Raw genomic sequence first — 11,319 nt, forward strand, 5'->3', positions numbered from 1 at the left:
CTGATTAGGTACGAATGTGGGAAAGTTAGTTGTCTGGATGAATGTGATACTACACACACTAACTTTATACCTAAATCACATCTCTAGCAACGACTTTAGGTCTATCCAACCTGATTAAGAGCCTTGGCACGCTCCTCATTGTATGAATGGTACTGAATTACCATTTAATAGACCTTATATTCTCCCCGTTCTGGAAGAGCGTTGTTGAGTTTTAAAGGATATTCAAGATGACAATGATCATGAATGAAACCACTGAAGAAAATAGAGTATAATATCTTTGCACCACCTCCAAAAATGAGCCTGAAGCTTTGCTTTGGGGCTAATGGGTTGTCTCCCAACTGGGAACACACCACATGTGGCCGGTCTGGAGCCTTGTGATTGAGCAGTTTACTTGCTTTTGCACAACCGTTTGGGATACTCAGGTTGAACAATGATGCTATGACGCATCTTCTTACCCGAAGTACGGATATTGTGCCTACAAGCACACTTTGCCAAGATATGAAACGACCCTCTTTTCACAATGGATTCAAGGGAATATATGTGGACTAATCCAACCAAAATGCGGACCATATAAATACTTATGGTTTTAGTTGATGAATCGACATACTAGGAACATGTTTGTCCACACACATTGTTGCTAAACCTCCTGGCTGATTTTAAGGGTTTACCACCCTACTTATCCCTTAAAGTCTGGGAGACTGGATAATGCCGGAGAGTTTATATCGACAGTTTTTGATAAAGTATTGCATGTATTTTGGGTTTATAATTAAACATCGAATTCCTATGTTCACCCCAAATAACCTTACATAGTGATCATAAAGCGCAACTTAAATGATCGCTCGGAGTGCCAAGTTTTCGGTTTCTGCCTAGGGCTATGCAATCTTGTACGCAACTATGTTGGTCTGCCTTGAGGCCCATTGTCACCCAACTTATTCGACGTTACAGTTGGTTACTGGGTACGAACTTGACGCTTCATATTTACGTGATTTGGGTGTGCATTCCATGTGCTAAGTTGCACTGCCGCAACGTACCAATATGGGTCTTTTAGCGCAAATTTGTGTGCTAAGTTGCTCTAGATGCATTCCTCTAATCTAGCTAAAGTGACAAGATCATATACCAGCTGCAAACATGACTACAAGGATAGACGTGTTTAACTGACATCGAGTCAACATCCCTAGAAGGTGTGCTGCCCCTGTTGGATGGTTTGGACGTCCCTGTTTGACGGTCTGTTACACTGGCGGATAGCCAATCAATATGTCTTAGCCTGGAGCATGACAGATCACTCGGTTCATAGGATTCACTTCCCTAGATGAGGAAGGTCATGACACAACAATGAATCTATACTAATCGTCGTCTCAAATCATTTCTATCTCATGAGATTAATCCGGATTACTCTTGGGACTTGAAGTTCTTGGTCCAGTATACTAGTTTGGATGAGTTGATGGAATTGAAATGAGATTACCATCGATGATGTTTTCACTTATATGATAGCTACCGACATAAATGAAAAACGACGATATCGAATTGTGTTCCGTTGATTAAGTGACAATGTAGAATTAATTGAACAACTGAAATTACAATCGCGGTTAAAATTCCTTACCAAAATGTGTTTTGGACCTATCGTTCCTACACTACCCAAGGTAGCCTTGTTGTGTTACAAGTGGGAAAGAAAATGTTATGAGATGAATGAAATAGTGCAATATGATGTATGCTTTACAGTGCAAGGTTTCTCTCAAACATTCTGTGATTGATAACAACATTATGAAAAGTGTTTAGTGTTTTCTCCATGGGGATATAAATATGGAGATTTACATGTAAGTTCTCGAAGAATTATATAGACTGGTTCAAATAGTTCCAAACCATGGAACACTCTTTTAACTCATTTGAGGTGTTCACTTATGGATTGAATCAATCCGACGGATGTGGTATACCCGTCTAAGTGATTATTTGATCTGTCATGGATGTAAATGAATGCCCTTACGTGTTAAATTATGAAGTCTTATTCCGAATTGCTAGAGTTACAGTTTATGTCAATGACATGAATCTCACTAAGACTTTGGAAGAGTTTGAGAAAACTACCTCGCACTTGAAGACGGAATTTGAGATGAAGGATCTTAGGAAAACTTGTTTATGCCTTGACCTAAAGTTTAAGTGTTGTTTTGACAGTACTTTGGTTTACGAGTCGAACTACACCCTGAATGTGTTACCTTTGAGTATACCTGTGATCGTCTATACGTTATATGCAAATGAGACATTTGAAGAGGTTATGGAATCCGAAATTCCATATCTATGTTCAACTTTGTGCTTCGTTGTACTTAGCTCATTGCATTAGATATGACATCTTTTTCGCTGTTGATCTATTGGTAAAGATGCAACACCGCGCCTACACAGAACCATTAAATTGGTATTAAAGATGTTCCCTGAAGGTACTACAAATTTGCGTAAATCCCAATGCATCTCGAGCGGATCCGACCCTCCTAATCCTTAGAATGATACTTGCTTTGTTTGTTATGTTGACGCATGTTACTTATCAAACCCGCACAAGGCACATCCCCGAATGGTTATGTCTTTACCGTTAGGGATATCGCAATATCTTGGAAGTCCATGATATGACCTTAGTTGCGAAATTTTTGAATCGTTCCAAAACTCACTTTACTTCACTACGCCATAAGTGAGACATGATTAGGAGTTCTTGTTGAGCATATTCGAAGTACTTACTGTTTTCATCTATTGTTGAGTCCCAACAACGATCCGTGAAGACTAAGTCGCATGTATCCACCTGACCAAGACATGATACATCAATGAAGTCAACACTAAAGACATATTGCGTCTACATCTACATCAGCAAAGCATCAAGAGATTGAAGTCATGCAAACCGATCCCAGACAACCTTGCTGACCTCTACACGACGTCACTGTCGAAGTCAACCTTCCAGAAGCTTGCCTGTGGAATTGGTATACTTAACTATTCATATGCAATGCTTGTAGTTCTCATTTGGAAGTTCTGTCAAACTCAAGGGGAGTATCCAGAAGTATACTCACTTGATCTTAATGTACTCTTTTTCCTTACGATTAGGAGTATTTTTCCCTTCGGGTTTTTGCTACCTAACTAGGTTTTGACGAGGTACCCATCCTGGGTTGATCATACCCTTGTGAGCTCTTCTACTTGCGTCCAAAAGACGTATAGTTTTGACATAATGCAACTTCTCACTTTTCTCCTTAGTCTATGAGGTTTTCTCCCACCTTGGGTTTTACCATAGCGAGGTTTTGTGAGTTTTACTTTTCATGCATTCTTCCATTGGTCTGAGACTTGCATTCGCTCATTGTGTCGATGACTTCATCAACTGTACTTACTTCATCGTTGAAGACCTGATGGGCCATTGTTTTAGTATTTACACACTCAAGAGGGAGTGTTGTAGTTCTATTAGATTAGGAATGTGATTGTGTAAATCGTAATGTATCTATGGATATCTTTGAATATTCCCTTTAGTAGTTAATATCCTATTAGGGTTGTAATCCTCAAAGGGTAAGGAATTAACCTTCCTTACTACTATAAATAAAGGCATAATGGGGTGGAATAGAACACACCTCACAATTACACATCTCTCTTCTCTCTACTATTGCCGCACCCATTTCTCTATAGCCTCCATAATTGTTCAGTAAATTATGTCTACAACACCTAAATTAATATTTTATAACATACTAAAATACAAATACGTACTCAACTTAGGAATATTATATAACGTACCAATAATTTGGTATTGGGAATGTTATATTTAGATATACGTGCGTGCATATATCATTTCTTGTAATTAGATGTGAATAGAATCTTTGTTGTATTTTTTAGAATTTTAAACTTTTTTATTTGAGTAAAAATTTCTTTTGAAACAAATTTTTATAAGATAAGATTTTTTTTTTTTTTTTTGAAAGAAAACGATTATATTGAAGCAAACTCAATGAGGGTTACATATGTCTTGAAGAAGAAGCTCCTGAATAAGATTAGGAGGCTTCTTAGTCCAAACTAGTGCATTATTAAAAGACAAAGCAAACTTAGCTAAATAATGAGCAATCCCATTACACAAACGAGGACCAAAATTAAGCTTCAAATATGAAAAAACAGGAGCAATTTGTAGCACATCCTCTGCAATCATCCCCAAGGCCGATGAATCCGAGTGAGTCTTGTTGAGGAGTTTTAGTAGTTTTGTGATATTAATTAATTTGTGAATTAATTGGTAAATTGAATATAACAAAGAACATATTTTTTAATTAAAAATTAGTAAAAGAATATTTGATCAAAAGTCTTAAAGCTATACGTGTTTGATTTAAAAAAAATCAGAATTGAAGGACCTGCGAAAACTATTTCCCAAAACACATTATAAGTAAAAAAATAAGAGACAAAAACAGAAGAAGAAAAAAAATGATATGTAAAGGGTAAACTTATTAATTCAAAGAATAGAACAACTGATGGGTTTCCACCTCAGTGGCAGAGCACTTTACCTTACACCAATGACAAGGGTTTGGGTCTTTGCCCATCCCCTTTTCTGACCCAAAAAAGTAAAGAGAAAACCATTTACACCAATCAAAATGTCTTACTTTAATAAGACTGAAAATTCAGAGTGCAATAATACACATGCATGAAATCATATGATCTAAAACTCTTATCAATCAAACAAGAGAGTTCTTAGTTGATTTCTTAACCTCATGGGTATCATTATCTTGGCTCGAAAGTGGAGTGCCATCCTTTCCTTTAGTCGGAGATCCCAATGAGAGGTCACCACCAGCTTGTTTCTTCTTGTTTTCCTGGGCACAAAAATATGAATACAATCCCATCCCAAAAATGGCAACCAGAATTCCAATTATATTCCTCTCAGTGAAGGGGTCATGAAGTAATGTGTAGCCAAACCCTAGAACAAGGCATGTCTTGAGATGACCTAGCACTTGATATGTAACTGGGGATGTCTTGCCAATTACTAAGAAGGTGCTGAAGTTCACAGACACAGCTATCAGGCATGATAGTATGATGAATACCTGCACACACAAAAACCAAAAATAATGGAAAAATATGTGAGAATAATATATTCTTGTCAATTTTATAACTATATGAATCTGAAGCCACATATTAAAATAAGAATCCACCTGATCAGTAATGTATTTTGGTTGTTTGATGATAACGTAATATATCAAACAGTCTATCAAGAGAACATTCAATCGTATGTATTTTTATCATCTAGATGAGCAACTTCTCTTGTTAAATAGGTTGACATGTTACGGTGTCATATTTTATATCAATTAGAACCATTATTGTGAACATATTTCATTAGCTCATTTTCTTCTTAAGCAGGCTTAACATGTTATATATATGTTGCCACATTATCAATCATAATCATAATTCCTCTTATATTAATCAATTTGACATATTATCTATGTTGCCAGATTACAAATAAGAAGAATTACTATGTTTAATTGAAATCAATCATGGAATATAAATTGCAATTAATATATGTAAAGGAGAATTTACCTACCAATACTATAGAAGAGTATTTATGGGCAAAAATATTTTGCTTGGTAAGGAACTGGTCCACCACAGGGCCTGATACAAAAAGAATAGCTGCTTGAAAAGGGGCTGATTGGTAGAGAAGCTGAGTAGAGGAGACATTGAGCCTTTTCTGTATTGTGTTTGTTAGCTAAATTGGAAACTTAGTTAAGAATTAACTTGTTCTACAAGCAACTGAGCCAGATGACCTGCCCAAAAGAGACTTCGAAAAGAGATGGTAGTTGGAAAATAAAAAATAAAAATTGATATGCAATAAAATAAAATAAAATAAAGAATACGAAGGATACAATTTGTCCAACACAGGTTGTTACGATGGCTAGAAGAGAGAGAATCGTTCCAACAAAATTGAGCTGGAGGTCTGTCACTGAGGCAATTCCAACTCCAACAACTAATAAGAAGAGAGAAAACTTGATCTTCTGGCTGCAATAATTAGATAAAAGTAAACGGGTTACTAATTTTGAAATATATATATAAACTTGTGGAACTTGCATTTAAAAATGCATTATACCTGAATTGCTTTTTGAGGAAAAGAGTTTCCAATAACACAGTAAAGGGTATAATTGCAAGCTTGGTCATCTACAAAAACAGAATCCAAAATGTTATAACAAAGACAATTGTGCAGAACATATGACACTCGAGGTGACCTGAAATTAAAACTAAATTAAATTACCTGGTAGAATCCAATGGAATTGAATCCGAGGCTCAAGTTTAGCAATCCAATGGAAACACCATTAAGAATGCCAAAGAGCATGACAGTCTTCATGTCAATTGACTTACTCTCGAAAAATTTAAGACGTTGTGCCGCATGAAGGGTGCCAAATGTTACCATCAGATGCCAACTGGTAAGCGTTGTTGCTACAAAAAGAAAAAAAAAAAATTGAAATGACAAAAGAAAATTTTAGTTTATTATCAAATGAGAAAAGAAAAATTGATTTATTACCAAAAGGGAAGCCGAGATTGCTCATCAAAGCTTTGTTGCATATAACAATAGAGACAGACGATGCCACTGAAAGAAACAGTGCACCAATAACGCCCAATTGGAATCCAGCCATCTCTCCCATGATCTTCAGTGATGATGTATATTGTATCATGAAAAAGAAAAAGAGGATTATAATATAGTTTTGAGAACTAATTACGTACCAGTATTATGATATGTTTTTCCAAACTATGTCAAGTGCTGCTTGCAATTGAAATTTAGATAACTAATGAACGGTTGCTGGAAACTTATCATTTCTAAAGAACGCTAATGAGGAAATTTTAATACAATGTATGACTTGCCAACCTACACGGTCTAATGACAATACTAATTGGTAAACGGTAAATTTAATGATAATACTAATTGGTAAGCTTTAGCTACCTTCTTAATTTAATATTGATCAACTTGGTTAATTTACACCATCATCTTCATCACACTTCTGAATTATATGCAGTAATATCACTTGGTCAAACAAAAAAAAAAAGGAAGATGTAGAACTAATGAGATCATAACATGAAAATGACCATAAGAGTTCCTTCTTTGACTATTATGAGTAAAAAATGGATTAGAATATGATAAGGAAAAAGAAAAAAAGACGATATGAGTTGCTAATGAAACCAGAAAACCTGATGGAAGTCTAAGAGCCCCAGAAACCTCAGCAAAGAAAACCAATTGCAACAAATGTGATCAAGGTTACCGGTCAACCTCTTGAGATGATCAAATGTGCCAATTATGAGTTGCTAATGAAACATATATATGTAACCCTAGCTTTACAAACTGATGGTGGAGTTGGATATGAACGACCAAGCTTTAATTGAACCACGAACTCAGAGAGAAAGGAAAAGAGAGAAAAAGAGAGATAGAATAGTATTGTCGTGGCAATAATTGGATTTTTATAAGAATGCAAAGGTTTTGCACCCTTTTTATTTTAGATGACTTTTGTCGTTGGTGCCAAACGTCGTTAAATTTAAAACAATATTGGGATCTTTTATTTATAAGGAAAACTAACGAAAATTCTAATTTTTTTTTAGTTTTAATGAAAAATGACAAATAAATGTGCAGTGAATAGTATCAGAAAAAGGTAAAAATGTGATTTTTCATTAAAAGTGAACAATACGGAAGTGTTTCGTTAAAACTTCATTTATAACATGCTCCTTTCCTGTTTATCCAGAAGCAAGTTAACGGCAACTATAAGCAAACCTTGCAACAGACAGTCAAATAAAAACGACCGTTAAGATGTCAACCTGATATTAATATGAATTTCCAAAATGAACCTTCCCCATCCTAATTGGAAAGTGAGTTGAAAAGAGTCTTTGATGAACATATGAAATTTTGTTCACCATAGAATGTGACCGTGTTTCATATTTCTTATGTAATTTGTTTTACATATGTGTAGATGATTTTTAACTCAAACGTCATGAATAGGATTCATTATATTCCTGGTCAAGAAATTTGAATAATTTAATTAAAAAAAAACATTTTTTAACCAAATTAAAAATCCCATTTTTGACAAAAAAATAAACCTAAAAATCTCTTTTGCTCATTGATCGAATTCATGTGAATTTTGGCATGACGTAAGTCCAAAAATTACCATGGTCAATTCTTTTTGACCTTTTTATTGGCGATTGACGGATCGTGTATGTATTTGGTGGGAGGGAAAGGGTGTTTTAGACCAAATTGATTTTCTTTTATAAACTTCTTTGCACACCAATGACAATGGTGGAAAAATATTATTAAAGTCTTGGCAAACAAGCCAGGACGGTGAGTTGAAACGTTTCTTTTATGAGGGTGAGGTACCTGCAATTGCAAGCAAATTGTTTGGCACTCTCAACCTCAATTAGTGTTTGGTGGAAGAAGAAACTTTAGTTCTACTCCAAATACTTTGTGTAAAGAAAAGAAAATATTGGCCCATCGTTCGCCCCTTTTTATAGCATCACACACTAAGGCATGCATATGAATGGACAAATAAACCTACCTTTCAAAATCTTAAAACATCATGCGGGTTTTGGGGTGATAAGCATTTTATTTCATGAATATGAAAGTCATATGCATATGCGTGGTACTGCAGTCTTGAATCTTAGCTAGTGTTAAGTGCTGTCTTCTGATCATCTAGCTCAATGTAGCATCATATTGTAGCTAGAACGTATACTTTTGTTTGGGCCCAAAATAATATTGTTGGGCCGAGTGTAGGTTTATGCTCAGCCCAAAGCTATTTCAAATATAATATGGGTTGCCTCGTGATCCCGGGCCATTCAGCAAGGATGGGTGAGTCCTATCGCAAGAAGAAGTAGTTCGGATGAGCAAGGAGGTCGAAGAAGTCCTACTGCAATTTGGATTATTGACCAACAATGAATATAGCCTTAAAAAGGAGGTAAGTTCAAAGTCCTAAAAAGGGTAGGATTGGTTGAAGTACAGTTGGAACAGAACAAGAAGTCCCAATCCATATATGATTTTGACTCGATCTCAAGGAGGATTTGGTGCTATAAATACAAGACATCATGCAACAATTGAAGGACTGCCAATTCAACACACAATTGCTTTGCGCAAAACCTCTCAAACATCTTGAGATTTTTTATTTTCTTTTTCCCGCCGACACATCTTTAGTTTGGATAAACAACACTGTGAAGGCAACCGGCGAACACCTTCAGTTTGGATAAACAGCACTGTTGTCGTAGAATCAGCCGATCGAGGAGCACCTTTAGTTTGGATAAACAGCACAGCGTCGAGGTCGACTGGTTACCTATCCAAGTTTCGGTCGAGAAGAGTTTCTGAATCCTTATTGGCAGAGGTCATCTTATTAGCCTTCTCGACGAAGTAGGGTGTTACGAGTTATGACATTCGACGCATTGAACGTTGAGTGATTTTATGATTGGATACTCATAAGTGAGTTTCAGAGTTCGGCATTCTGACAGCCGAACCACATTCACCATTAAGACATACATCACCTTTGAATACTTGTGTCCGTACATTCTGGTGTCGATTGGACGTGCTTATACTCTCACGAATATAATCATTGTGACCGAATCCGGCGCTGACGATTTGTGAACTTCGCAGAACTAGCATCCTTGTCTTCAGGCTCGAGAATCCAAAGGTCGAGATTTGTTCCTTCCTCGGCCGCAGTCGCAAGATAAAAAAGTCAGTAACGCGCTCAATGCAATATCTACAAATTTTACTCCTCGGCCGAGCTCGGCCGACGAGTTGGCACGCTCCGCATTCAGCCGAATGACGTAGTTAGCTTATTAGTTACTCGGCCTGCGCGCCACATAGGCTTTGTAATTTTTAGGGTCACCAACTTCCTAAGTAAAACATTGACTAAGAAAATGTGTTAAGATGTCAATGGCCATTTGATTAGTGGCGTGTTCAACTTCAACTTTGTTTCATGAGGGTTTGAGTTTAAATATAATGTGTGACTATAGGTAATAGAATCCTCACAAAAATAGAGTCATTTTGTTATTGTCCTCGCAATCAAGAAAAGAACTCAACACACCGGTATGGTGTGAGGCAAGGTTTAGAAGATGGATGAGAATTCAAGAGTTTAGAATTTTTTGGCCGAGGAAACCGTTACTTCCCATGGTTGAAGGCATACCCTTTTATATCAGTAGGGTTGAGTTTGATGGTTGCTCATGGTGGTGCATATTGTGTGCAACGTGCTATGGTTGGGGGGTTTGGGTCGAAGGTCTGCTGTCCTTAAAATACATGTCCTTTTCATGTCTTCTTGTTAATTTTGCGACACTTGTCTTGGACTAATAGAGAATTAACATTGTTAAGTCCATTAAAACACAGGCGAAATAAAATATATTATATAATAAATCCCATAATTCTATCGGGTTCTATACCCATTCCAGTGAACACCTCTTCCTCCGTTCGCCGTTGCGGGTCTCAGATGATTCTAGTGCAACACCACTTTTCACTCTTTTAATCTCGTTTTATAAATTATGGATATCATTAGGCTAGCTCTAATTCAAGGGTGGGAAATCCTAAAATTTAACCTCGTATATTCAACTATTCATCTATACGTATAAGGTTAAATAGTTTTTTCCTCCAACAGTAAGTGATCCATAATTTTCACCTCCAACTTTATAATTTATTACACTTTTGTATTTCGTTGAATTTTTTTGCTAATAATTTTGAAATTAGTTTTTGTATAATCTATCTTGTTTTATTTTTACAAACTTTTGATGTAAAAAAAAAAAAATCAAATTCCGAAAAAAAAATTGTTGAGAAAATTTATAAATTAGTGAATAAATAAATAGGTATTTATAGAGGTTTGAAGTTGGAACTGATTTGGATAAATTAAAAATATTATTTTGTCCATTGGATGTAAATTTGAGTGTTGTTGTTTTTTACATTAAAATTAATTAAATAAGATTTGAACTGTTGGATCAAAATCGTTAGAAACTGGTATAGCTGGGCGCGTCACACTAGATCAAAACCCAAAGCATGCGCCAGCCAGTGAGGGAGGAGACCCAGATTCCCAACCCAAACCCAAAATCCCATAATAGCCACCCCAAAATACATCAATTGGAGAGGTTTGGCCCCAAATTTGGGGTTTTTGTCTTACAGTCTTAGAGACGCAAAGTCTGCAATTTTGAGCAAGTGCAACTTCAGATCCAAATCCAAAGTTTTCTAAGGTTGCAACCCATCTTTGAAGATTGAAGTAATCTTTGCTTGTTGGTGCCGAAGGCCGTGCTCAAAAGGCCTCAAAGGATCGCCATGATTTTCCTTTTGTCATTTGCCGGTCGAAAGTGGCAGGAAGAAGAGAAACAACTGGTTAACTGAGGATAGATCAT

At 36.2% G+C, this 11,319-nt stretch overlaps 1 protein-coding gene across 1 annotated transcript; it reads right to left on the reverse strand.

Annotated features, from left to right (window-relative positions):
• Window positions 1–4,417: 4,417 nt before the first annotated feature.
• LOC125479466 (UDP-xylose transporter 1-like) lies at window positions 4,418–7,418 on the reverse strand. Its single transcript, XM_048588758.1, has 7 exons — window positions 7,156–7,418; window positions 6,494–6,637; window positions 6,224–6,408; window positions 6,062–6,129; window positions 5,841–5,973; window positions 5,522–5,683; window positions 4,418–5,027 (listed from the first exon to the last, which is right to left on the reverse strand). Exons 2-7 carry the CDS (start codon window positions 6,612–6,614, stop codon window positions 4,665–4,667), a joined length of 1,032 nt encoding a protein of 343 aa, XP_048444715.1. The 5' UTR covers window positions 6,615–6,637; window positions 7,156–7,418; the 3' UTR covers window positions 4,418–4,664.
• Window positions 7,419–11,319: the final 3,901 nt, after the last annotated feature.

Source organism: the organism of the source record quoted next, unplaced genomic scaffold (assembly GCF_019419815.1).
Source record: "Pyrus x bretschneideri cultivar Hongxiangsu unplaced genomic scaffold, Pyrus_bretschneideri_v1 Contig29, whole genome shotgun sequence".
NCBI lineage: Eukaryota > Viridiplantae > Streptophyta > Magnoliopsida > Rosales > Rosaceae > Pyrus > Pyrus x bretschneideri.

Coding starts and splice junctions, on each gene's coding strand:
- LOC125479466 (XM_048588758.1), bottom strand. CDS start 6,614: ATGGGAGAGATGGCTGGATTCCAATTGGGCGTTATTGGTGCACTGTTT. Junction 5,974..6,061: donor TTCCTCAAAAAGCAATTCAG/GTATAATGCATT, acceptor TAATTATTGCAG/CCAGAAGATCAAGTTTTCTC. Junction 5,684..5,840: donor CAACCTGTGTTGGACAAATT/GTATCCTTCGTA, acceptor TTTCCAATTTAG/CTAACAAACACAATACAGAA.